The sequence below is a fragment of the Tribolium castaneum genome, chromosome 2 (assembly GCF_031307605.1).
Source record: "Tribolium castaneum strain GA2 chromosome 2, icTriCast1.1, whole genome shotgun sequence".
Classification (NCBI taxonomy): Eukaryota; Metazoa; Arthropoda; class Insecta; order Coleoptera; family Tenebrionidae; genus Tribolium; species Tribolium castaneum.
In genome coordinates this window covers 19,953,065-19,979,171 of record NC_087395.1, presented here as the reverse complement: position 1 = coordinate 19,979,171, position 26,107 = coordinate 19,953,065, and the positions used below count along the sequence as shown (strand labels likewise).

At 35.3% G+C, this 26,107-nt stretch overlaps 8 protein-coding genes and 1 long non-coding RNA gene across 11 annotated transcripts; 2 read left to right on the top strand and 7 right to left on the bottom strand.

The window, feature by feature from the left end:
- Positions 1-6: 6 nt before the first annotated feature.
- On the bottom strand, positions 7-2,999 carry Arl6IP1 (ADP-ribosylation factor-like 6 interacting protein 1). 2 transcript variants are annotated; one of them, XM_015983743.2, is made up of 6 exons: positions 2,963-2,999; positions 1,000-1,093; positions 851-949; positions 687-801; positions 382-638; positions 7-335 (listed from the first exon to the last, which is right to left on the bottom strand). In XM_015983743.2, the coding sequence occupies exons 2-6, from the start codon at positions 1,009-1,011 to the stop codon at positions 117-119; spliced, it is 702 nt and encodes a 233-aa protein (XP_015839229.1). In that variant the 5' UTR covers positions 1,012-1,093; positions 2,963-2,999; the 3' UTR covers positions 7-116. The 2 variants fall into 2 exon arrangements, with proteins under 2 accessions (XP_015839229.1, XP_971543.1); XM_966450.4 differs by lacking the exon at positions 851-949.
- On the top strand, positions 1,107-2,173 carry LOC107399016 (uncharacterized). Its single transcript, XR_001575703.2, has 2 exons — positions 1,107-1,525; positions 1,575-2,173. It is a non-coding gene; the product is annotated as an uncharacterized LOC107399016 (long non-coding RNA).
- Positions 3,000-4,472: 1,473 nt separating the features above from the next.
- On the top strand, positions 4,473-5,940 carry LOC660133 (uncharacterized protein). Its single transcript, XM_966393.4, has 5 exons — positions 4,473-4,766; positions 4,826-4,979; positions 5,029-5,216; positions 5,265-5,393; positions 5,443-5,940. The coding sequence occupies exons 2-5, from the start codon at positions 4,826-4,828 to the stop codon at positions 5,572-5,574; spliced, it is 603 nt and encodes a 200-aa protein (XP_971486.1). The 5' UTR covers positions 4,473-4,766; the 3' UTR covers positions 5,575-5,940.
- A 3,735-nt stretch (positions 5,941-9,675) lies between these two features.
- LOC660068 (cytochrome P450-like protein) lies at positions 9,676-11,572 on the bottom strand. 2 transcript variants are annotated; one of them, XM_064354674.1, is made up of 5 exons: positions 11,198-11,572; positions 10,886-11,153; positions 10,699-10,797; positions 10,451-10,590; positions 9,676-10,400 (listed from the first exon to the last, which is right to left on the bottom strand). In XM_064354674.1, the coding sequence occupies exons 1-5, from the start codon at positions 11,570-11,572 to the stop codon at positions 9,810-9,812; spliced, it is 1,473 nt and encodes a 490-aa protein (XP_064210744.1). In that variant the 3' UTR covers positions 9,676-9,809. The 2 variants fall into 2 exon arrangements, with proteins under 2 accessions (XP_064210744.1, XP_971423.2); XM_966330.4 differs by having other exon boundaries at positions 10,451-10,797.
- Positions 11,573-11,574: 2 nt separating this feature from the next.
- CYP4Q4 (cytochrome P450 monooxygenase CYP4Q4) lies at positions 11,575-13,380 on the bottom strand. Its single transcript, NM_001039440.1, is given in 4 exon segments — positions 11,575-11,797; positions 11,851-12,615; positions 12,792-13,178; positions 13,224-13,380. Coding segments are annotated over 4 exon segments (1,476 nt in total). The 3' UTR covers positions 11,575-11,630.
- Positions 13,381-13,551: 171 nt separating this feature from the next.
- Positions 13,552-15,332, bottom strand: CYP4Q7 (cytochrome P450 monooxigenase CYP4Q7). Its single transcript, NM_001039441.1, is given in 6 exon segments — positions 13,552-14,074; positions 14,126-14,565; positions 14,621-14,806; positions 14,858-14,948; positions 14,995-15,104; positions 15,155-15,332. Coding segments are annotated over 6 exon segments (1,518 nt in total). The 3' UTR covers positions 13,552-13,561.
- A 3,061-nt stretch (positions 15,333-18,393) lies between these two features.
- Positions 18,394-20,218, bottom strand: Cyp4q1 (cytochrome P450 monooxigenase CYP4Q1). The gene is made up of 4 exons (NM_001114389.1): positions 19,938-20,218; positions 19,784-19,893; positions 19,454-19,730; positions 18,394-19,397 (listed from the first exon to the last, which is right to left on the bottom strand). Exons 1-4 carry the CDS (start codon positions 20,104-20,106, stop codon positions 18,442-18,444), a joined length of 1,512 nt encoding a protein of 503 aa, NP_001107861.1. The 5' UTR covers positions 20,107-20,218; the 3' UTR covers positions 18,394-18,441.
- Positions 20,219-20,865: 647 nt separating this feature from the next.
- Cyp4q2 (cytochrome P450 monooxigenase CYP4Q2) lies at positions 20,866-22,612 on the bottom strand. Its single transcript, NM_001114374.1, has 4 exons — positions 22,444-22,612; positions 22,289-22,398; positions 21,967-22,243; positions 20,866-21,920 (listed from the first exon to the last, which is right to left on the bottom strand). Exons 1-4 carry the CDS (start codon positions 22,610-22,612, stop codon positions 20,962-20,964), a joined length of 1,515 nt encoding a protein of 504 aa, NP_001107846.1. The 3' UTR covers positions 20,866-20,961.
- Positions 22,613-22,737: 125 nt separating this feature from the next.
- Positions 22,738-24,455, bottom strand: Cyp4q3 (cytochrome P450 monooxigenase CYP4Q3). The gene is made up of 5 exons (NM_001114375.1): positions 24,287-24,455; positions 24,121-24,230; positions 23,799-24,072; positions 23,305-23,747; positions 22,738-23,253 (listed from the first exon to the last, which is right to left on the bottom strand). Exons 1-5 carry the CDS (start codon positions 24,453-24,455, stop codon positions 22,738-22,740), a joined length of 1,512 nt encoding a protein of 503 aa, NP_001107847.1.
- Between the last annotated feature and the right edge of the window lie 1,652 nt (positions 24,456-26,107).

The window sequence follows — 26,107 nt, the reverse complement described above, 5'->3', positions numbered from 1 at the left end:
CAAGTGTGACTTGTCATTTCATTAGAAAATTATTTATTTATGTATAAAACTACATTTTAAATTACATCAGTCAAAAGTATCACACAACAATAAAAGAACAAATTTTATTGAGCAAATTAATCGTCCTTTTCTTGGCTACCTTTTGACTTAGTTTGTCGCATCAATTCCATCAGAAAAGTACCGACGTATTCACTCCATTTTGTAATTATCCCATTATGTTCCATTCCTGGGAAGAGGAGTAGAAAAGTTACGAAAACGTACGACAAAAACAAGTTATTAAAAGTACATCCAATCCAAGCGAGTGCACTCAACGTAATCATAGTCAATAAAAAGTACTAAAAGAAAATAATCAAACATTGCGACACGACCACAATAAAATACCATTTTTCGATTGGTGCTCTTCATTTTATAAAACCGAGCCCAAGACAACTCTAATCTAGCTTTATACAAAATAACGTTAGTGCAAAACTCCTCATACTCCTGTTCTTTCCGTGCCGTCCACATCTCCGGTTTAAACATAGAGCTACCAATTGACGGAATCAAATAATCAAAAATGGTCAAAACTAAACCAAAAACTGAAAATACTGTCAAAATACTCGGATCCAACAACCATAAAAACGTGAAAAGGATTGTGCTTCCTGAAACATCAGTTACAGCCTCTGCCACTTAATGGGGGCCCACTTTACCGCCAACAATGGCAGTGGGGTGCCATTGCTTCTCCCAAACTAACACCCTCTTAGCCCCCAGGATGATCTCCCTCCAGTTCTCTAACCCATGCCTCAACTTCCGGATTTGTGCCTCCTGTAATAACACAAAGCGTTACATAAGCCCCCAATCCCGGATTTGATACCATAATCGAGGGATAAGTGAACTTGTACTCGCGCGTTTCGTAAGGGGGCTCTGTCTCGAAGCTGTGCGTGTATTTGCTCTCGCTGGGAGAATCGCCAGCCTTTAATAGGAGGGGCATTGGGGGGCCATAATTAACCTAGATTGGGTTACCTGATCTGCCATTTCGGTTAATTTTGTCGATTCATCAAAATAATACAACGGAATTTGACTGACGTTTCAATTTCGCAACTCTTTTGTTTTTTATCAGGCCCCTGAAAGTGTATACAAATTATGTGTTCACTGGGAGGGGTGGGGCAAAGGGGGGAAACGGCTAAAATAGTTCGTGTGCTCCAGCTTAGAGGTCGCGTCAGTTGCAAAGAAATCTGTAAATTTAAAGGAATCTGTCACACATTTTGCTAAAAGTAAAGAAGGTTCACTTAAAAATAATCGACGTGCGCACACTTCTCTTTTTAATTCTTTGATTTATCAACAGCCGATTATTTTGCTGTCGTTGCGGTTTTTGGCGACATTTTGTTTTAATGTGTTTTAAAGACTTCAGAAAACGATTTAACGTGATTTTTTGGATGTTTTTGTGATCAAACATCTCTACTTTTATATGGATCTTTTATTTGAATCTAGTGTATAGTGTGAATGACAGTGTTTTAATGAAGCATGAATCAACTTAAGGCAAATTAAGGTAAACGTTATTGAAAGGTGTCTATACAACAATTAATTGCGATTTCTAGATATTAATATAATCATATTACACCAAGAAGGATCACACAAACTTCTCTAATAAAGGAATTTCTTGATGTTTAGGAGGTGAAGACTGTCCTTGGAGATGATAACGGTTCTTGGGATGTAATTGAAAATCCCATGAAGACGAGTTAAATATAATGTGCAGTAATTAATAGGTATATCATAATAATAAATAAATTTATTGTAGTTGCGAAGCTAGTATTTTGTGAAAGCAGGGGGTTTAGGACTTGCTATGGTTCAAGGTTTTCAAATTCGCCATGTCCCTCTATGTCTTAATCTTTTATGTTGTTTTACACAATGTTATAACGCCTATGCCTGTTAAAAAAACAAGGTTTGTCCTTTTTGTGATTGCCTAATTTAGAAACTAAGCGAAAAAACGTATTCTACAAGTATCATACAAGTTAATCAATATTAAAGCCTACTATTATTATAAATTTAAATGATTACATGGTAGTTTTAATCAGTTAACTTCCAGTTATAGTTATGTATATCAGATATGTGGCTTTTTATTTAAAATAATTTTAGCACACTTGTAATTCTCTTGTGTTTGAGTAATTTACTAATAACTATGATGCAATCGAGATTACTTTTAAAAAATTTCAAAACTTATCAAGAACTTTGACATCAAACTGTTAAAGTACGTGTTAGGGCCGCTTTTACAAACGTCCGTAAACCACGAATAAATTTCGAAAAATAGTTGTTTAAATTTAGCCTTAAGGGACTTAAAAATTGGACTATTGTCAAAGGTTACAAGCAAAATTTTGATATTTTTTTGCTTTTCTGAACAGTCTGTAGACAAGTAATCAAACCAACAAAACTGATGTATTTATACAGACTGATCCCGAAATACTGTGTCTGTTAGCAATCTGAATTTAAATTTTAAAGGATACCAATAGTGTACACTTTCAGGTAGCAATTCAATAATTTAATCTGATGCCAACATACTCAGTTTCTCTGGATCATTGTGTATATTTAGACAATGTATTTACACATATTATTACATCTGAGTATGTTTATGAAGAACAATTCGAGTTAAATTAATTTTGCCTATACATTCCAGCACGTTATTATTTTTTCAATAAATTTTTATTGGAAAGACTTTGTTTCATTTTATTAAGGGATGTTAAATGTTTTTGTGCTATTGCAACTGTTACAGATGCTTTTTTATTAAAATGTTTCGTAACAGTGCATGAGTACAGAAACATTTAACATTTATAATTCTTTAAATTTGGAAAATAAATAAAATGTCCTGTTTGAATTTCCCGCTATTATCGAATTAGTTCGTTCTCCCCGGGTTAGGTGGCGCTTTCGCGAAAAAACGAGGGGTAGACAGAGAGATTCGCTTCTTCCTCTCTCTTATTCTATGGTTTTTTATTGTTCTGACGCGATCACTGGATCACACAGCCACATTTGGGACCAAAATAAACCTCTGATTGGTGCGTCGGTCATGACGTCACATCATGGCCGAAATTTGTTTTGATTTTCAAAAATTTTACGAATTTAATCCACCGAAGCGAAAGCGAGGGAGTAATTAAAAAACTTTGCATTTGACGAATTAAGCAAATTGTTAAACATGACGGTGCCAAGAAATCGAAATTAATTTGGTAAATTGTACCCTCTCTCTCTTATTCTATGATTGTACCGAAAAAAGTGCGAAAACCAAGGTTAGTATAGACATGGTTGCGTTGTGACTCTGTGAGGAGTGGGAGAACCGCCATATTGCTTCGTCAGCCAGATGGCTAACGTATTATTGCATTGTTTACATGCGATTTATATCGTGTTTTGGGAAAATTTACATTGTAAAACAATGTTGGTGACTTTTATGAAGATTTCAGTTGTAAAACCATTTAAAAACATGAGCGACAAAAAAGAAAGGTGATAGGGATTCTAAAAATAATTGAAAAGTGGCCAAAAAATCGGAAAACTGCATGATAGTTTACAGTAACGAATTGTTTTTTAAAAATATTATTTTTTATTTAAACACTCACCTCCATTATATGACACCTATGGTATGTAAACTAGAAATCCGGCTGTGTGCTTTTTGAGTTTTCATATTTTTTTAAGGTTAAATGTTGTTTATTTACTTGATAATATAGACTGTAAATCTGGTTGCCCATCAGTCATCCATAAAAATCGACAATGTTATTTAGGTTACAATAAATTCATCGCTTCGTTCAAATGTTAAAAATGTTTCTGTATACTTATTCTTATCTCTCTCAGATCTTTTGATAACAGCAGTTTCATTTTCTTTGCATCCACTTCCTATAGTGTAATTCACTAGTGTAAATTGTTCTTTGAACAATTGTGCTATTTTAAACAGCGACCTAAAGTCCCTTTGAATTTGGATCAAACTGACTTCAAGGAAGAAACGGATTACTTTTGATTAGAGGTTGAGAGGCAAATAGTTTTTACCGCAATAAAAGTGTGGCCACATATCTTTGGAATGGCGTATATTAAAATTTTCATTGTCCTGCAATTATAATTTTCTCCAAGTCACACAAAGTAGCAAAAAATTACGTATGAAATTCAAAAGTGCCATCTCAGTGACGTTTTCGCGCGCCGTCTATTGATTAGTTTTAGGAGTTACGGCACAACTATGTCTTTAAACCATTGGCGAGAACCGATTTTTTAACCGTCTAGTCCGTTTGTTAACTCGCCAGAGGGCGCTTTTGAAACAAAATATGTTCTTTAAGTGCAATCTTACCTTTTGTTGGGCGTTTTTTTCACTTTTTTTACCCCCTGTAGAATGTGGTTAATGCAAAGTTTTAATTTTTTCCTAAGATTAGGCGGTTTAGTGGCTAAAATCAACTTTTAAATGTTCTAACTAAACTGTCGCCAGGTGTCGCTTCAAAAAATTTCTAACCGCTTTTTGCGCTAATTTTAACGATTTTTTGGTTCATCCGTCGCTTTTTTCGTCGCTGAATGTGTGTATGCGTGGTGCAGGGCGAAAGAAATTTTTTTTTGAGTTTCATTTGGCGTTTTTTCGGTGTGCCGTCCCCGGGTCCGAGATTAAACGCATGTGATTGGTGGCAAAATTCAAATTTCGTTGTTCATCTGTTTTCTCTAGAACGCCAAGTTTGATGTTTGTTATCACGATTGTCAGGTTGTTTTAGCGTCGTGAAATCGCCAATTTAGTCGATTTCTTGTGATATTTTTAATTAAGGGCAAGTGCCGGAGCAGTGAGTCGTCGTATTTCGTCTCGTGGAGTCGTTTTTGGTACGTTTTTTTCCGTTTTCAGATGTCAAACAATGTGGAGAATCTTTCGCCCCAGATCATCCGTCGAGTGGTCAAAGAAATGGAAGATCTAGTCTCAAATCCTCCCGAAGGGATCAAAGTTCAAATAAACGACGAAGATGTGACCGATATTCAGGCGTACATTGACGGTCCTGCAGGTTAGTGGCCCCTCTGTCCTGGAAACGTTGTGCAAGCTTCCTGTTGCAGGGACGCCGTATATGGGGGGCGTTTTCAAGGTGAAGCTCACTCTGGGCAAGGGGTTCCCTCAGGAGCCGCCCAAGGCCTTCTTTCTGACGAAGATTTTCCACCCAAATGTGGCCGCCAATGGCGAGATTTGCGTCAACACGTTAAAAAAGGATTGGAAGTCAGATCTCGGAATTAAACACATATTACTGGTAGGTGTTCCGGTTTTGAGTGTTTTTGAGGTTATTGCGCTTTTTCAGACCATTAAATGCCTCCTCATTGTGCCCAACGCCGAATCAGCCCTCAATGAAGAAGCCGGGAAACTGCTCCTCGAACAGTACGAAGACTACTCACAGCGGGCCAAAATGATGACGGAAATTCACGCTCAGGTGAATTTTAGCCAAAATCAGTGAATAGATCTATAATTTGGTTTTTTAGCCCCAAAAAATTTCAAAAGGTTGCAGCGGGGAGGGCCCTCTGGCTAAGAAGCACGCCAGTGATAAGAGTAAACTAACAGCGGAGAAAAAGAAGATACTTAAAGACAAGAAACGGACGTTGAAGCGTTTATGAAAACCGTTACTGCCATTCTTGTTTATTTCTTTGTTTTAACTATTTTTTTTTAATTATTAAATTATATTTTTTGAGTATGCAAGAATGATTTATTAATTTATATGTGTGCTACAGTTTGGTTGAGACCTTTTCATTTCGTGTTATTTTGAATGTAGTGCATGCACAAAGTGCAATTTATTCATGGTTCCAATCAAAAAATAAATGTTAGGCTCAGTTGGTTTTCCACCAGTCAATTACAAAGTGTCTGCAACAAATATTGAAACAAACCGGAACATTGTTGGCCTCAACATCAAACATAGCTGAGCCTTAGGATGTATTTGTGGTAGAGAATTGTGAATTATTTATTAATAAAAACTGAAAATCAAATTATTGTTTTAGTGAGAGACCAAATCCATTTGAAAAATAATTTTATAGACCATAATACTACATATTTGTTTACACATTTATGACTGAATGTTTAGTTACATCATATAGCATGAATGACAAAGAGAAGTAGTTTATCCTCAGACGCCAACCGTACCCACAATTATGTACATATCTTTTTTATAACAAAATAGATTAATACTTTATTTCCTGTATCTCTTTCAAACTTTAGAACTCATTTAACTTGAAAATTACTCCATAAGAACGATGTTCGATTAGAACCAACGATCGGTTATAACTGTTATAAGTTACAACAAATAAATTCTCTAGTCCCTTGGGTGCTCGTAATAACCGAGTTCCACTGTATTCCGATGATGGATATAGGCGATGTAGTATAAAAAGGAATTAATTTCGTTTCTTTCATTGTATTGGCCCCGAAATGAACGAACACTTGTGAATGCCACCAAATTATAAGTGTAAGAAAAGTTAACATACTTAACTTAAGTCAATCTTGGTTTTGCTATTTGTGTGGCAAAGCTGTCTCGAAATCCGTTTGTAGCTAAATAAAATTTGTCCATTTCCTTGGGTAAAATATCGAGATGTGGCTCGAGTGGTACTAAAACTTGTTCATTTTTAATTTTGAGAAGACAAATGTTTGATCCATCTTTGGCCATGTATCCTTTCGAAACTGTTCTTCTGGAAAATCAAATATGTAATAAATAGGTAACATTTAAATTGTTTAAAAAATTCGCAAGTGATAAAATAAGGTAGCTCTGAGGACCAAATCGAAGAAAAAAAATTCATCATCGATGTCTTCCTTTACTAAATCCAGTGCAGGACTTTTAAATAAATTATCCAAACAGGTGGAAAAATAAAATTTAAGTCCAAAATCGGAGTGAATGACTACCATCTCAATTTTTGGTTTATCCAAATAAAATTTTATTGTGTTTGATTGATATAATGTTTGCGGTGAGATTGTCCCATGGAGAAGTCCACAAAAATTAATTTTGAAGGTGAGATATTATTTGTAAGGATACTACCTGGGAAGGGTTGGTGCTTAGAAAAAGTATAGAAAGTATTAGTTTTATTTTTGTTAGAATTATCTGCGAAAAACAGTATTGAAGAAGAAATTACCTACACATTTTTCTAAAATATATTTTTTATAATGGAAGTGTTTCTGGAAGATTTCTTACATGAACACGACAAGAAATATGAAATTAAAAAAGTTTCATTCGATCTCAAAAAACGCTAACTCTTTGGTCGCCGTAAGTTTTTTTGTATTCTTTCGTCTTGTGCAGATGTAAATAGAAATAAAGAAAGTTTTCAGCTTGTTTAACGGTCCCATAAAGTGTCTTTGCTCTCAGATTTATGCTTCTTTATAACGTTTTTCACTATTCATTTGATCCAAGTATTATAAAAAATAACACATGGATATTTATTGTGGGCACAATATGCTTAAAAATTATTGAAACTCAACTTTAACAACTGTGTTTTCTAAAATTGCAAATTTTGAACATTCCCACCACTCACGTTTTTTAGTGATTTTCTAATTATAATATTGGCGCATTAAGAAAGAAATGGCCCTTCGATAAGTCATGGTGGTGGTTATACCAAAGGTTTGTTTTCGTGAAAAATGTTAAAACCGTTGGATTATAATTAGTGCCGTTGTTTTGTTAATAAAATTGTTTGGAAACAATTGAAGAAATTTGAAGAAACGTTTGATGTTTCGAAAAAGGCGGGAGGTTAGTGGCACAGGTATTAGGTGGTTCGAATAAAAATGAAGTAGATGCTAATACTAATACTACAGTATAGTGGAGTAAATACTTCAGGGGAAGTAAATGCTACTTTTTTTGAAGTAAATACTTTACTTCCGAGAACAAAAGACAGTTCAAAGTACTTTCTGTTTGTAGCAGATACTTCTCATAGTAGTACCTACTTCGAACGATGAATGAGATTTGGCTTGTCGAAGACAATAACACGTAGTTTTCGGACAAACAATTGCTTGTTAAAAAATTAAGCAAAATCGAAAAGATAAAGTCCTTTATGTGTAATTATCAATAGGTGTTTAATTTTTTCATTGCTTTTTTCTTTTTTGATTTTTTTAAATTTATTTTTAAATTTTTTGTTATACGTTACAAGATAAGATAAAAAAGTATACCATCAAAACTAGTAAACAGAAATGAGTGTTGCCATTTAAAAAAATTAAAAATTGCGTCAATACTCAAAAACTAATGTCACAAATGTTACAATAGTGTCAAAATGTAGTATTTTTAAGAATAAAATCCTCCTGTTCGAGGATTTTTTGAAAAATACTTTAAACTCACTCTGTACATGAGAAGAATAATTTGTTTAACTTTAAACAATAGAAATGCTTTGGTATAAAAATCTTAAGTATGTGTAGTAATGTAATAATTTCTAGAAAAAATACACAATTTTTATGAGTAGGTATATTAATACAATTCTTACCTAAATATTTTTTATAAGTTCTATTGTCATAATTTCTTCTATGTTTTTTCCTGCTACGCTGTGGCCTCATTTTTCGTGTAACAGCAACTTCATAAAAATGAAGAATATACTACAAATACACGCAAAATCGAAGTATTAGCTTTTTCTTTGACTAGTAGGTACTACAAACATTTTCATGGAAGATACTACGGGTTTAGCACCTTCCGGAAAATTCAAAATAAATACTTCGAGCATACGTAGGTTCTTTAGCAAGTAGAATTTAGTTGAAGAATTTACTACAATTTTGTAGTATTAACATTTACTTCATTTTTATTCATACCACCCATTGTTTAATTATTCAATGAAATCATAGAAATCAAATTTAATCAAATCTTACACAAAGTTGGTAATTTCAAGTTTATTCCTTTTTTTGAATGAAATGTTGCTTTTTAACCTTAAATCTTATTTTTTTCTGTAATTTATTTGGTTCTCATATTGTAAACAATAAAAAAAAACGTGTGTAAGTGTAGAATTTATAGCAATTTAAGGAGCTATAGTTGATTATTCCACTTATTCTTTAAACATAAGTAAGTTAAGTAATAAGTTTTCTGAAATATTGTACAAAAGTTTCAAAAAACGTTTGAATTTTTGAGTTGGTAAGCGTTGGAAAAACAAACGAACTTCCTCTCCTGAAGTTTTTTAGTGATTTTTAATTGCAACATTGCTAACAGAATCGCAAAATTTTTTAAACACTTTAGATGAGGATCGATCTATTGATATATCCAGGAATTAAAAAAAAATCTATGCTTTGCATCCATCGGTGCCAAATTTAGAGGTGACGACTCAAATGTAGCTTTAGTTATAAAATTATTGGCAGATATCTTGTCCGGGAGTCGATTAAAAATTATAAATCAGAAAATTTGAAATTTTTAAAGTTGGATAAAATGACATTGTTCACACTTATAACCAATATTAATTTTTTTGTTTCAGGTAATTCGAATGACCGTATGTGTGTGTGAATTTTTTCGTGTTCTTTTAAGATATTTAGTAGTGCGCTTTTTTTAAATTTCGAGTGATAAAAGTGCCACGTTCGTTATCACCATTGGAAAGTATGGCCGACGTTTTTGAATCACCTTGTATATAATTATTCCCCTAATTTAAAGAAGCAAAGTATGTCCTTTCTTCCCATGGGAGGTAAAATAGACAAAAATTCTATAGAAAGGTAAAGATATAGTTTGCATCTTCAAATTTGGAGCAAAATATGATTTTCTATAAAGCGCGGCAAAAAATATGTTTTAGTTCAATAATGTTACACATTTTTAATACAGCTGTATGGAATTATTACAACTACAATTTATTGCTTATGACATCCTATTATATCAATATCTTTAGGGCAGGACTGCGTATTTTACTGGCCAATCAAAAATTCAATTTATTTTATATCTTGGTACAAACTTAACCCTGATTGGTCCCTTACATCTAAGTACCAAGTCTGTAATCATGGTCACATCTTTTGGCTTATCCACAGCTTCCAAAACAAAATTACCCAAAATTCCACTTAACACTACTTTTAGCTCCAACATTGCGAATTTTTGGCCAATACAATTTCTCGGACCTGCACTAAAAGGCAAATAGGCGAAAGGATGTCTCTTTTGACAGTTTTCAGGAAGAAAACGGTCAGGATCAAATTTCTTAGGATCAGGATAAATCTCTGGATTATTATGCAAATCGTAAATATGTATATGAGCCATTGAGCCTCTTGGAATGACATAACCAGAAGCTGTAGTTAAATCTTCAGTTAATAAGCGCGAAATAAAAGGAACACTGGGAAAAATCCGAAGCGACTCTTTGATACAACGTTCCATTAAATTGAGTTGTTTGAGGTCACTGTAAGAGGGAGTCTGAGTTGGGTCACTGAGGACTGATTTGAGTTCAGAATATAGCTCGTCTTGAATATCTGGATGGTTGGCCAAAAGGAGGAGCGTATAGCAGATTGCAATTGAAGTCGTATCGTGACCCTTCAAACCCAAAATTATTTGAAATAAACTTAAAAAAATCGAGCAAAAACCTCAAACATGAAAGTATCAACCTCTTCGGCTATGCCTTCGTCATCAATATCCGCCCCTTGGTGTTTAGCCAAAAGCAACAAATCCAACATTGCCAACCTTTTACCCCGCTTTTCCCCTTCAAACGTCCTTTTCTTTTGTTCTATAACATTTCGCGAAAAGTCATGCAAAATCTTGATACTTTTCTTAGTCAGGTGACCAAGTCTTGTCAAATTGAAGAAGACAAACGGGTTGTGTAGCCAAGGCCTACCTAATCTGTAAGTCAAAGCGTAGCCAAAAACGTGGATTGCATTCTTGTAGTCATCACAGCTTTTTGGCGATGCGTCCAATTTAACTCCCATTGAAGTTTCTTAAATGATTTTTTATTAGGTTAGTTGTATGAGTTGTGGGCGTGGTTTCCTGACCACGCCCACATATTCTTCTCAGAATTTAGTAACCTGCGATTGACAGAAGGGTAAATTGTGTGACAGGTGGGATAACGTCGATTGGTTGGTCATTTTTGATGTTTTTAATAAGTTTTACTGTCTCCTCGTTGAAAATGGGAAGGAATTGTTGCAAAATATTGAAATGGAAAGCCGGTGTTAATACTTTACGACGCGTTTGCCATTTGGTACCACTGCTGGTTAGTAAACCGGTACCCAGCCAACAATGCAAAAAATCGTAGATGGCACTCTTATCATTATATTTGCTGTTTGATAACACCAGCTGAAAAATAAGATGAGTTTGCATTTTGTTTTTTAATTTTTTACCTCGATATCGTCTGGATGCAAAAGATTGACAGCACCATAAGTCAGAGTCCATTCTTTATATATCGGATAAAACCGTCGACCTAATTCTCGATCAATCTTGAATAGTTCTTCAGGCGTGGCAAGAAACTGGATAATGTTGCCTATAATTGGGTATCCAGGAGGTCCTGGTACTTTATTTAGAAGAGAAAAGAAACGAGAAAAGTTCTGGTACCACCATATATAAATAATAACAGAAAGTATCACAATAAATATTAAGAGGAGCGTTGATTGTATCATTATTGTGACTGGAATGAGGTTGCATGATTCAAAATCAAGGTTAATTCTCTTGCATAATTTATTATTAGAGATAATTTTTAAATCATTAAAAATTTCCATTTAGAAGAGATCACAACACAAATAAATTACTCATTGATAAAAAAATGACTGTCATGGCTTAATTTGCACATCTGGGGACAAACTTGACCTTGATGCTGCCTTTAGGACGCAGCACTAAATCTGAAACGAACGCCATATCTTTGCGAGTATCGACAGCTTCGAGGATAAACTTCTTCAAAATCCCACAAAGGACAGTTTTTATCTCTAACATTGCAAACTTTTGTCCTAAAACAATTGTTTAAGTTACCAAAAATTAGGTTTTAACCTTTACATCATACCGATACAATTCCTGGATCCTGCGCTGAACGGAATATAGGCGAAAGGATGCCTCTTCTGAATGTTCTCCGGAAGGAACCGATCAGGATCAAACTTCTCAGGATCAGGAAACACATTGGGATTATGATGCATGTCATAAATCTGTAAATTGACCATACAGTCCTTCGGGATCGTGTACCCCGTCTTCGTCTGGATCTCACTCCCTGAGACTCGAGAAATAAAAGGCACGCTGGGGTACAACCTCAAACTCTCTTTAATCACTCTGTCCATGAACTTCAGTTCCTGGAGTTTGGCATAAGTTGGAGGTTCCTCATCAAGGACCGCCTCCATTTCCTTTAGGATCTCCTCCTGGACTTCACGATGATTCGCCAAAAGCATCAAAGTGTAACAGATAGACACAGAAGTCGTGTCGTGACCTTCAAACATGAAAGTATCAACTTCTTCCCGAATTCCCTCGTCGTCGATGTTTGCCCCTTCAGATTTGTATTTGAGGAGAAGGTCCAGCATTGCGAGACGTTTTCGGGAGGAGTAAGAGGAGGAGGAGAAATGTTTTTTGCGTTCGGCGATCACGTTATTGGAGAAAGAGTGAAGGGATTTTAGGACTTTTTGCTCTTTGCGACCTTGTGGGGTGAGGGAGTAGATGGTTTCATTGTAAATCCAGGGCCGAGGGGCACGGTAGGTGAGGAGTTGGCCAATTTTGTAAACGGCTCTTTTGTAGCCGTCTTTATCGTTGTCGGAGGCGTTCAATTTGATTCCCATCGCAGTTTCTGAAATTTAAATGAGGATTTGGGGTTATTTGTTCGTCAAGGTTGTCAATATCATTCAATCAGGAAGGGATTGCTAGACGATCTTAATCTTATCTTTGAGCAAATTCGGAAGCTTTTTAAACCAATTTTGGATAAAATTTTTCATCAAGAAAGTCAAAAACTGCATTTTGTCGTACCTCCAATTGATAATAGAGTAAATTGGGTGATTGGAACCACTACATCAATGTATGGCTTGTGGCATTCTGCTTCCAAGTCTTCAACCAATCTTTTGGTCTCTTCATTGAAGATTTGGATAAACTCTTGCAAAATGTTAAAATGGAAAGCCGGTGTAAGGATTTTTCTCCGATTTTGCCATTTAGGACCGGCACTGGTCAAAAGCCCGGTGCCCAACCAGGAGTGCAAGAAGTGATAAATAAAACTTTTGGTATTTTGCTTTGTATCAGTTAAAACCAATTCAACGTCTTCGGGATTGAGAAGATTAACGCCCCCGTTACCACAGACGTCGAGCTTATAAATGGGGTAATACTTGAGACCACGTTCGCGTTCAGCCAGAAACAGTTGTTCTAAAAAGTTAATTATTTCTGGTCAAAAAATTGTGAAAAAAGTACCTGGGGTTCGCATGATATCGAACAAATTCCCAATGATGGGATATGCCGGTGGTTGGGGAATCGGCGCCAGACATTCCCAAAATCGTCCTCTTTTTCTCAAAGAACTGACAAGCAGTGCCAGCAGAACCAAACACAAAATAATCGGTGCGAGGAACATTGTGATTGAGTGTAGGCTAGGCACTCTTTCACGGGATTATATACAAACTTATCAGATTGATAACGCAATTCAATACAACAAATAAGCGTGACTAGCTAAAATATTGAATCGAGTCATTATAATTAGGGTTAAAAATAGAAACACAACCGGTTTTGCTTAAAAAACTTTATTGTAACAACGCTCATACTCGGGGAATAAACCTAACCTTGATCCCTTCTTTGGTTCTCAGTACTATATCAACGACTAGTACAATAGTCTCAGGGATATCGATCGGTTCGAGAGTGAAGTTCGCCAAAATGCCACAAATGGCCGCTTTGAGTTCCAACATGGCGAATTTTTTCCCGATACAGTTTCTGGGACCGGCACTAAAGGGCAAGTAGGCGAAAGGATGCCTTTTCTGGCAGTTCTCAGGCAAAAACCGATCAGGATCAAACTTCTCAGGATCAGGATAAATGGCAGGATTGTGGTGCAAATCGTAGATGTGCAAATTGACAATGGAGCCTTTGGCCAACTTGTGACCACTGTGAGTGACCAAATCCTCGCCCAGTTTCCTCGAAATGAAGTGAACACTGGGGTACAACCTCAGTACTTCCTTCACACATCGTTCCAGGTATTTCATCTCTTGTAGATCCTGATAAGTGGGTTTTTTCTTAATGTCGCCCAAGACTTCGTTCATTTCTTCCACAATTTTGTCCTAATTTTTTAAGTTAGAAGAAAAACTAACATGTAGGAGAGCTGGACTTACCTGGACCTCCTTGTGCCCTGCTAGGACCATTAGGGCAAAACCTAGAGCTGCTGCAGTGGTGTCGTGGCCTTCAAACATGAAAGTATCGACCTCTTCACGAATTCCTTCATCATCAATCAGGCCCTCTTTGTTCTTTGCTGTTAACAGAAGATCCAACATGGCGAGTCGCCTTTTTCCTGTGTAGACCTCATCTGTTTCCGGTACTACAATTTCTTTGAAATTCTCCTGTCGTTCGGCGATTACACTTTTCGTAAATCGGTGCAAACGTCTTGTAACTTTTTTCTCAAGATAATAACGCGGATTGAAGACGTAAATACATTTAGATATTAGCCAACATCTCAAAAGACGATACAAGAGGAACTCCCCCATGTCGACGATCGACTGCTTGTAAATAGTCTCTTTTCGTGTGGTAAACCTGAGTTTGGTCCCCATTGCTGTCTCTACAAGTCATAACATTGCATTACAAGTGTTCCCTAATTATTGCGATCTTAGCACCTGCGATAGTTTTCAAGGTAAATTGGGCTACATGCGCATTGACATTGATGAAAGGTTTGTAACACTCCTCTTTCAAAACTTCGACAAGCTTATCGGTTTCTTCGTTAAAAATAGCAACAAACTGTTGCAAAATACTGAAATGGAAAGCTGGGGTTAAGATTTTTCGACGTGTTTGCCATTTAAGTCCTGAAAAGTGATAAGGAAGTTCAAGGTTATCAAGTGAGTCATTTGTCATACCAGTGCTTGTCAAAAGCCCGGTCCCTAACCAGTCATGGAGGAGATTATAGATTGCCGACTTTTCCATATGAGTTGGGTTGGATAAAACCAGCTAGAATTGAAAATTTGGTCTTTGGTTTTAAAGGATTTTCGTTTACCTCGCAGTCTTCCGGACTGAGAATGTTGGCGGCGGCCAAATGGGCGGCATTTAGCTTGTAGATGGGGTAGTAGAGTCGGCCCCATTCCCGCAACTGTTTGAAGATGTTTTCTGGAGGAAATAATTTTTTGGGCGATTTTTAGAAGTTTGGTGATTCTTACCTGCGCTAGTGTACAGTGGGAGGATATTTCCTGAAATGATGTCGTTCACTGGGGGTCCTGGTAGGTAGCTGAGCGAGATGAGGCTGTAGATGTGCTGTTTTATTGTTTTGTAGCAATAAAACAGGTAGAAGAGGAGAAAAACAGCAGCTGCTGTTAAGACTGTTGTCAAAACGAGCATTTTTGTTTGACTGATCTTAATTAAGAATCGAGCTGATATTTATTTATCAATTATTCATTACTCAACTACGTAAAAATAATTTGTTTTGTCGTCTTTGACAAGGAAAAATGCCGATTGCAAGAGTTGTTGTTGGAATGCTATTTTGGTTTGATTGGGAAATGTTCAGGAATTTCTTGAACGTGTCTGGGTGCGAGATAAAAAGGAAGAAATGCAGTTTTTTAAAAAAGTCTGATGTAAAACACGGATCTATCAGTTTTTTGTAAACGAACGACAGGTCAAGATAGGTCAATTACTTGGAAGATAGACCGACCATATCAATGAAGATAGATGATTAATTAGAAAAAAATAGTTTTTCCATTTTTGCTATGTACTCTCACAACTTTGTGTTCATGGCGAGTTAAAAACTCATCTCTCTTGAAGCAATTTGTATCACAAACCTCAGTAAATTTAATTTTGTTTAAAAACTTAACAACATAATTAAAAAATATATCAAAATTATAGAAATTTCGATATTCAACTAATATCTCTTATTCGCAGAATAAGTCTTATTTTCTTAATACTAAGAAGTGTAATTTAAAACTATTGTTCTTTAAAATTTATCAAATATTAATTTGTTATTGCCGTTATTAAAATTCTCGGTTTTAGTTTTTAACTTAAAAAACTCTCTTTCAACAATAAGACTCCTTTTGTCACTAGCTTTTCGTCAGGAATGAGAGAAATTTTGTGTTAAAACTTTCGTCTCCAATTGTCACCCTTGTGAAGCAGTTCAAAACTTTATCATGATTTTTAATTCAGAAAGATTTAGATCTCTCTAATACTTATCCAAAAATTGTAAATCTAGCTGGATCTTTGGCTGAATCAAACGAAATAACATAATAGTAAATTAAGTATCAAGGTAAGGAGAGTTTACCGATCAAAGACAATTGTTTATTGACTGAGATCGGCAATCCTTAACGTTCGTGATGCTTATGGCGTTTTTTGCACGATTCCTATTTTTTTTAAAAGATTTATTAAATAATGTCAAAATAATTATCAAGGCATCGACAAAATTACATACCAACGCCTAATTTACTTACTGACGCCTTTGGACGTAGCAACTGATAAACACCACGTACTGTCTTGGAAACAGGCGTAGCAAATAATCAAATTGAGCTCAATCGTGCAAAAAAGTTCTTTTTGTTTGTAAATACACAACATCAATTTGTTTATCACTTTCAACAATTTGTAACCAACTTTACCAAACTGGAACTTTTAAATAAGGAACCAGCCTTTATTTTTTTTTTTATTTTATTCATCCTACGTTTGGTGAATCATCCATGTGAAATATATTTACATTCTGCACTAAATTGATATCTAAACTTGCAAAAAAAGTTTTATCGTATTAATTTATTTGGTTCATAAAACATAAAAAAACCTTTAGACGGAATAATTACATTAGCCGTTTTCTACAGCAATGGGTCGAAAATGCGTAATATAAAATGAAAATGTTAGAAAATTAATTAAATTTTAGTTTTACATTATTTATGGGGAATTTTCGTCAAAATTGAGACTGTTAATTTGTTTCAGAAATAAATCTGCAACACAAAAGGAAAACTGTTTATTAGCTTCAACCAACTTGTAACCAACTTTAACAAATTGTAAAAGTTGTTGTTTATCGTTTGTTTAATGATTATTAATAACTGCAGACACATTTAATTTTAGTAGATTATTATTTGTCTACGTATAACTTACTACGAATAACTTTTTAATTTACGACGGAATTAGGAAAAATTAAGTACGTAATACATTATGAAAAACCTATTATTGTTTAACTTCCACTTGTTTTGGCAAAGATAATGTTCGTTAAACAAAATCGACCTTTTCATAAGTGCCTTATAAATAGCTAATTCATTGAAACAATTGATTAATGAGTTTAGAAAAGTAAAGTTTTAATACACAAGTTTTGTTTGAGTCCGAGCGATCGTAAGCAAGCAAGTAACTTTATTTTCTTCTGATAGTGATTGTCATAATTGACAATGAGGTATAAAAAGTCACTAATACTATATTATATTATAAGTGATAGAAATGCATCATTATATGCAAGTGAGAATTTTGACCCACGAGTGCGCTTGCGCTCGAGTGGGACACTTGTAACGAGCTTTATAATGGCATTTCGATCACGTGTGATATATATACGACGTTTTATGTTACAGGTGCATTGTAAAAAAATCCAAGAAATTCAAGTAAATATTCGCCTGTAACATTAGCATAGTTCTATATATATATATATCAGTTTACGTAGTGACCTGTGTTGTTGTTATGAAATAAACAGTCTCATTGTTTTCTCCAATTTTCCTTAGATTTACTCACTTGTGAGAGAATTTGATTTCTCTCAATAAAAACAATGGTATAGTGTACCTAAAAAAGCACCTGTAAGATAAAATAATACTAATAATATTAATAAATAATTATATAGAATACTAATAATACTAACAAATAATTATATTAATTAATAATAAAATAATAAATAATTGTTACTATGTCTTCTCGTAAGTTCCACTTTACTAAACAATTTTCAGGAAAGTTGTTGATTTTTGCAACTTGATATGTCTTCACATAGAGAGTTTTTCATAGAGAGTCAATCATTCAGTTGTAAATTTGTATCTACTAATTTACATAAATTTTTTTGATAAAATTGTATAAGTACCTACTTTTACTCAGTCATTAACAACTATTATCACTTCCGGTAAAAGAAAATGGGATTATCCTTTGACATAAAATAGAACGACATGTTTTGTGTTTAGAAGTACGGGTATTTTTACTTACTGAAACACAATTATTCATAAATTATTCATAAATTTATTTCATTATTACAAACAAATTTTAATAATCAAACAATTAAAATTTCTTGCTAAATATAAATTTTATAATAATACACGTGGGTTATCTCTGAAACGATTACTCATTAAATATTGATAAAGCAGTTCATTAGGTATAATGGAAATTGTAAGACGGAACAAGATAAAAGAAATTTTTGTCAATATCCAGACATTTGACCTTTTTGCGACTCTTGTATAACGAATAAAATATTTACAACGTTTTTATTTACAAAAAGCATTTTACATAATAATTACGAGCGTGGAACAAATTTGATTTTGATTGGTTCCTTCGTTCTAAGAATAATATCAACGACCAATATGATAGTCTCAGGAGTATCAATTGGTTGGAGGGTGAAATTGGCTAAAATAGCACAAATTGCCGTTTTTAGTTCCAACATGGCAAACCTTTGGCCGATGCAGTTCCTCGGACCGGCGCTAAAAGGCAAATAGGCATACGGGTGTCTTTTTTGCACGTTCTCAGGAAGAAAGCGATCAGGGTCGAATTTCTCAGGATCAGGATAAATGTCGGCATTGTGATGTACATCATAGATGTGTATAATGGCATTGCTTTCTTTGGGCAAAGTGTATCCCCCAGTAGTGATCAAATCCTGCCCCAGAGTCCTGCTAATAAAGTGCACACTGGGGTACAACCTGAGCGTCTCTTTGATGCACCTCTCCAAATATTTCAAGTTTTGCAAGTCGTTGTAAGAGGGTTTTTTACTCAAATCGCCCAAAACCTCCCTCATTTCAGCCACAATCGATTCTTGAACTTCGCTGTGACTCGCTATCAACATCAGCGCGAAACAAAGGGCCGCAGAAGTGGTGTCATGCCCTTTAAACATGAAAGTATCAACTTCCTCCTGAATCCCATCATTCTCCACAATCCCTTCCTTGTGTTTGGCCGAGAGGAGCAAGTCGAGCATTGCTAGTCGTTTCTTCCCTTTGTAAACTTCGTGTTCTTCGGTTGGTAGTTCAATATCTTTGAAATTTTCTTCACGGTGTTTGATCACTTCTCGGGTGAAGTTGTGGAGGGTTTTGGTTACTTTGACTTCTTGGAGATACCAAGGACTGAAGAAGTTGACGTAGTGGAAGATGAACCAGGGATGGGTGAGGCGGTACAGGAGGATTTTGCCCACGTCGTAGACGGCTTGGTAGTAGTCGATCTCTTTCTGCGTCTCGAATTTCAATTTGCTCCCCATTGCTGTTTCTGGAATGGGTTTTGGATAGAAGGGGGTCGAAGGTTGAGCCTTGCGGGACACCTACCGGCTATAGTTTTGAGGGTGAATTTGGTAATATGGGACGAGATGCTGATGTACGACTTGGAGCAATCTTTTTTGAGGTCTTCAACCAAAATTTCCGCCTCTTCGTTGAAGATTTGGACAAATTGCTGCAAAATGCTGAAATGGAAAGCTGGCGTCAAAATTTTGCGTCTGGTCTGCCATTTGGCGCCAAAACTCGTCAATAATCCGTCTTTCAGCCAATTGCGGAGTAAATCATAGATTTGGCCTTTCTGATTGTGGGCTGAATTCGACATTATTAGCTAAAAATAGATTGTTTAGGTACTGATAAAGACTTGTTTTTTTTTCTACCAACCTCGCAATCCTCCGGATTTAAAATATTTGCCGCGCATTTATGTAAAGCATTGAGTTTGTAAATGGGGTAAAAATTTTTTGTAGCCTCTCGCAATCTCAGGAAAATCTTTTCTGGAAGAAAATTTAAAGAATTGAGTGGTTTCACAATTTCCTACCCGGAGTTGTTTGAAGATAAGTCATGTTTCCGATAAGAATCCCTTTTTGGGGTGGTCCTGGGATCACACACATTTTCATATAATTCGAAGCGTGAAACTTGATCCATGCTAAGAGGTGAAAGACCCCAAGCAAGCCAATAGCACACACTAGTGTTGTCGACAAGAGCATGTTTGATAATAAACTAATCACTTCTTTTTCCGAGATATTTTACCAAGAAACGCATAAACAATTAATATTTATGTCTTTCCTTATCGCTCTTATTTCAGAAAGATTTTGGCACACTTATTAGATTGCCATCGCTTTTGATAAATCAGTTTCGTTTCTCTTGCAACAATATTTATAGTAATTGCCAAAACATTTCATATCAGTAAAATTTTCTTAACTTCTTATCGTTAGGTGTTATTTATACATTTTAGGAGTCGCCACGTCTCATAAAATGTTTAAAAAGCAACGCAAAATTCAAGTTATTAACCTTTTTGATAAACGCTATCTCAGTGACTAATTAGCAGATGGATGTTTATGCGGGAATAAAAATACAAGAGGCACTTGATAAAAATAGAGTACATTTCAAGTATTTATTCTACAACACCTGTAACAAAAAAAAACTATTATGTGGTGACAAGATAAGATTGAGAGAGATTTAGATAACATTTGTGAAAATAGTTGATAGTTTTTTTTTGTTCACAAAAAGTTATCTTAAAAATATCAACAACAAAACTCTCAATACTGTATATTTGGTATATTCTATAACATATCGTCTACCGAACTATGTAATGAATTTTATTTCAAAACGTTAAAAATAAGTAACTAAACTGTTGATAATATTTTTTCAAATTGTAATATATCAAATCGTCTCAGAAAGTAATAACTTTGTATTTTTTCAATCTATAACGTAGTTAATTGTCAAATAGAAAGAAAACAACCTCACTCCTCAAAAAACATTTATTGTTTTGTCTAGTATAAAAAATATCAGTTATTTATCAAATGTTTAAATTTACATCACAAGAAGCGGTTAATGGATCTTTACTGCTCTCTTGGTACAAATCTAATCTTAATCCCTTCTTTGGTCCTGAGCACAATGTCGACAACCACCACAATAGTCTCAGGAGTATCAATCGGTTCGAGTACAAAGTTGGCCAAAATGGCACAAATGGCAGCTTTGAGTTCCAACATCGCAAATCTCTGTCCAATACAATTGCGTGGTCCGGCACTGAATGGCAAATAAGCAAACGGATGTCTGTTTTGGCAGTTCTCAGGGAGGAATCGATCAGGATCGAATTTCTCAGGGTCGGGATAAATATCAGGATTGTGATGCAAGTCATAAATGTGGATAATGGTAATCGTATCTTTTGGTATGAGATAACCTTTTTGCGTTCGGACATCCTCTCCGAGGGCTCTACTAATAAGATGGACGCTAGGGTACAGCCTAAGACTCTCCTTAATGCACCGTTCCAGATATTTCAAATTTTGCAAATCGCTGTAAGTTGGTTTGGCGTGAATGTCACCTAAAACATCCCGCATTTCCTGCAAGATTGTCTCCTGCACGTCCTTATGACAGGCGATGAGCATCAGAGCGAAATTTAACGCCACGGCTGTGGTGTCATGACCTTCAAACATGAACGTATCAACTTCTTCTTGGATCCCTTTATTGTCAATAATCCCGTCCTTCTTTTTGGCGGAAAGCAGCAAATCCAGCATTGCCAGTCGTTTCTTCCCTTTGTAGACGTCATGTTCCTCCGTTGGTAGCTCGAAATCCTTGAAATTCTTCTCCCGGTCTTCGATCACTTCCTTGGTGAACTTGTGCAAAGTGCTGGTGACTCGCCGTTCCTGGATGAAGCAAGGGCTGAAAATGTTGAGCAAAGGTTCGATAAACCAAGGATGGGTAATGCGATAGGTCAAAATTTTGCCGATTTTGTAGACAGCTTCTTTGTAGCGAATCTCTTTTTTCGTGGTAAAGTCGAGTTTGGTGCCCATTGCGGTTTCTAAAACTTGGGCTAAAGTGGGAGATAACGCATTGCGATAGCGTACCAGTGATTGATTTGAGGGTAAATTGCGATATGTGGGGGGTGATGTTGATGTAGGGCTTATGACACTCTTTCCTCAACCCTTCGACTAGTTTTTCGGCCTCTTCGTTCAAAATCATGATAAACTGTTGCAAAATGTTGAAGTGGAAAGCTGGGGTTAAAATTTTGCGACGCAGTTGCCATTTTTCACCCTTACTGGTCAAAAGACCCTCTTTGAGCCAGTGGTGGAGCAACTTATAAATGTAGCCTTTTTCGTTGTGGATCGGATTCGATAAAACTATCTGGAATCGAGCCGTAGATTCGAGTAAAAACACGAATTTATTTACCTCGCTGTCTTCGGGGCTAAGGATATTGGCACCCATCCGGTGGACGGCGAAAAGTTTGTAAATCGGGTAAAACTTCTTATTGGCTTCTCTCAACCGGTTGAAAATGTCCTCTAAAATCCCTCTTGTTTTACCGCTTTTTGATCAAAATATTTTACCTGGAGTTGTTTGCAAGTAGGGCATGTTCCCGACAAAAAGCCCATCAGGCGGAGGCCCTGGAAGCTTATTCAGCAAAATGTAATTTTTCACATGATATTTGATTCGTTTGAAAGCAAGCACGGAGACAATAGCAAAAATTGTCGTGAGTATTAACGTTGACGCAAACATTGTGATTAAATGATTTAACTGTAGTAGCGAAAAGTCGCAGTTTAATGAATCTCTCAAATCTACAATAACAAAAACAAAGGTCAAGATTTGGTAATAATTGAAATGCAACAGTTCTTTGTAAATATTTATTTAACTCTGGGAATAAAACCGATTTTTATCCCGTTTTTAGTGCGGAGCACAAGATCAACAACTAAGACGATACTTTCGGGGGTATCAACCGGTTCAAGTATAAAATTGGCCAAAATGCCACAAATGGCCGCTTTCAGCTCCAACATCGCAAATTTCTGGCCTATACAGTTCCTAGGCCCGGCGCTAAATGGCAAATAGGCGAAAGGATGCCTTTTTTGGGAGTTCTCAGGACGAAAACGCTCAGGATCAAACTTCTCAGGATCAGGATAAATGTCAGGATTGTGGTGCAGATCGTAGATGTGCAAATGCGTGATTGTACTTTTAGGCAATTTGAGGCCGTTACAAGTCACAAAGTCCTCTCCTAATTTCCTTGAAATAAAATGCACGCTTGGGTACAATCTCAAACTCTCTTTTATCGCTCGTTCCAGATACTTCATTTCTTGCAAATTGTTGTAAGTCGGTTTTTGGTGCAGGTCGCCCAAAACTGTGACCATTTCGTCCACAATCTGGTCCTGAAACAATACTTGAAGTTTTTGAGCAATTTTTTGAACTAAATCACCCACTTGGACGTTTTTGTGATTGGCCAAAAGCATCAAAGCGAAACTTAGGGCAGCAGAAGTCGTGTCGTGGCCTTCGAACATGAAAGTGTCTACTTCCTCACGAATTCCATCTTCATCGATGGTTCTTTCTTCGTTTTTGGCTGTGAGGAGGAGGTCTAGCATTGCGAGTCGTTTTTTGCCAATGTAAACGTCATGTTCTTCCGTTGGTAGTTGGAATTTTTCGAATGTTTTTTCACGTTCGGTGATCACGTCTCGAGTGAAAGTGTGGAGGGTTTTGACGAGGCGTTTCTCCCTCAAACGGTGAGGACTGAAGAAATTGAGGTAGTCGGAAATGAGCCACGAGTTGAGGAGGCGGTAGAGGAGGATTTCGCCGATTTCCAGGATTGCTTGTTTATATTCGATTTGTTTTCGGGTTGTGAATTCGAATTTTGTTCCCATTGCAGTTTCTTCAACTCAAAGGTGAAGAAGAAAAGGTCATTTAGCCATAAATGACTTACCACCGATCGTTTTCAACGTGAATTGTGTAATATGAGAGGTGATCTCGATCGGTTGGTCGCATTGTTGTTTGAAAGTGTCGACAAGTTTGTCGGTTTCTTCATTGAAGATTGTGATGAATTGTTGGAGGATACTGAAGTGGAAAGCTGGTGTTAGGATTTTTCGTCTTGTTGCCCATTTTTGTCCACCACTTGTTAGAAGACCTGTTCCTAACCAGTCGTGTAAAAGCAAATAAACCATGCTTTTTTCGATATGTCTCGGATTGGATAAAATGGCCTAAAAGTTGCAATTATTTTTTTTTGATTATTCGGTTCAAAAACTTGCTTCAAAGTCTTCCGGTGCCAAAATACATGCTGCAGGGATATGAATTGCTCTCAGTTGGTAGACTGGATAGTAGTCACGTGCCCATTGTCGCAATTTTTTAAAAATTACTTCTAAAAAAATTTGTATTTTTTTGTGGTTTTATCTAACTTATCTATTATTTTACTACCTGGAGCCGCATGAAGCCGTAACACATTTCCAATAATTATGTTATGGTTTGAAGGTCCGTCGAGTTTACCGAGGTTGTATAATTTTGCTGATACGCATTTTAGTTTTTTGAAAAAATACAAAACTAGGAAGAAACTGATCACAAAGAGCACTGATGATGATAGCAACATTTTGACATTAACAGTTAATTTTTTCGGTGAGAGATAAGCCGGTTCTTATCATCTTCAGCTGTGTAATTTATTATCTCACGTCAAAGTACAGAAATTGAGAAATAAAGAAGGAAAAATATTGGAAAATTTGAGGTCAAAAATGTTAAATAATCTGCTGAATTTGTGGCTTTTTCCACTAGGAAATGCCATTTTGATATTTTTATAAATAATGAAGTGAACTTTATACAGGATGTTCCGTCTAAACCCCACATTATAAGTATTGGTGGTTCTAATAATGATAGTCATCAGAAAATTTCTATATAACCATAATCTCTCTCTTCCCGCTTATACCGGAAGTCGCTATCAACTCTTATTTTAAATGGAAAGCTATATTTTACTGTTATTTTAAGTTATTTTAGGATAGTTTTCTTAAGCTCTCCCTATACCTAAATTTAATCATTTACGAAATATTTGGGTTGTTAAAGTTTTTTTTTTAATTTGCACCTTCCAGTTCAAAAATCGATAATTTTGCAATTTTTAAAAATTTGGAAATATTTTTTAGCTCATTTTAAAGAGGAAACCTAGATCTTTCCTTTGGTGTTTTTAAATTTCTAAAAAAGAATAACAAACCTCAAATGTTTAAAGTTAAGTTTTCAGAACTTTAAGCACTCATAACTCAATTTTTTCAAATGAAATGCCACAGTTTTATTTCATTAAATTATTAAAGTTATAATAATTTTTTGTTGAGTTTAAATAATTAGCCATAGGCCCTATCTCATAGGTTGCCATTGAAACGAGAGAAAAAATGTGACACATTTTTAAACCAACATTCAATAAATTTATTTTGTTTTCACAGGACAGATAACACAATTTTGAACAAGGTTTGTCGTTTGTTTAATCAGAAATATTTTTATGGCAAACTATGCAAAAATAGCTGTGGTTAGTAAGAAATTTACTACAATATCAAAAAACTTAACATAACTTGAAAGTTATCACAGATAGGTATAGAGAATGCTAATACAGATCGATGCAGAAAAAAATTCTTCTCCATCTAGTAAAATAAAAATTGTGACATCCCATTTGAAAAAATTAAGTTATGGGTACTTGATATTGTCAATACTTAACCTTAAAATTTTAGGGTTTATTAACTTCTTTTTCAATATTGAACACATTGGAGTACAGACCTAGGCTTTGTCTTTCAATTCTCCAAATATGATTTTAAAATCTCTAAATCTAAGAGAGTTACCGATTTTTTAAGTGATAGGTGCAAATCTAAAAATTTTTCAAAAATTGTTAAATATCTCGAAAGCGGTTAAACTTAAAATATCAAGTGGCATTCTCTAATTTTTTAAATAGTTTTGAAAAGATGGGAAAAGTTTATGTAACCTTGAAAAAAAAGTTACATATTTGTTGTTGAGATAGAGATGGTTTTTTATTTTTGAAATTTTTGCCCTATTCTAAGTTTGTCACAAAACTTAAGTTTCTTTATTTTTATGTACATGTTAGCTGTTTCAAAAGTATAAAAATGTCAACGTTGCTTTTTAGCGAATTATATCTTTAAATAAGATTGATAAAATAGTACCTCAAATAGTTAATGGTTAAATCTCTCATTGAAATTATAAATTACATTAACTATTATTTTTTTGAAATGCATGACTAATTTTGAGAGAAAA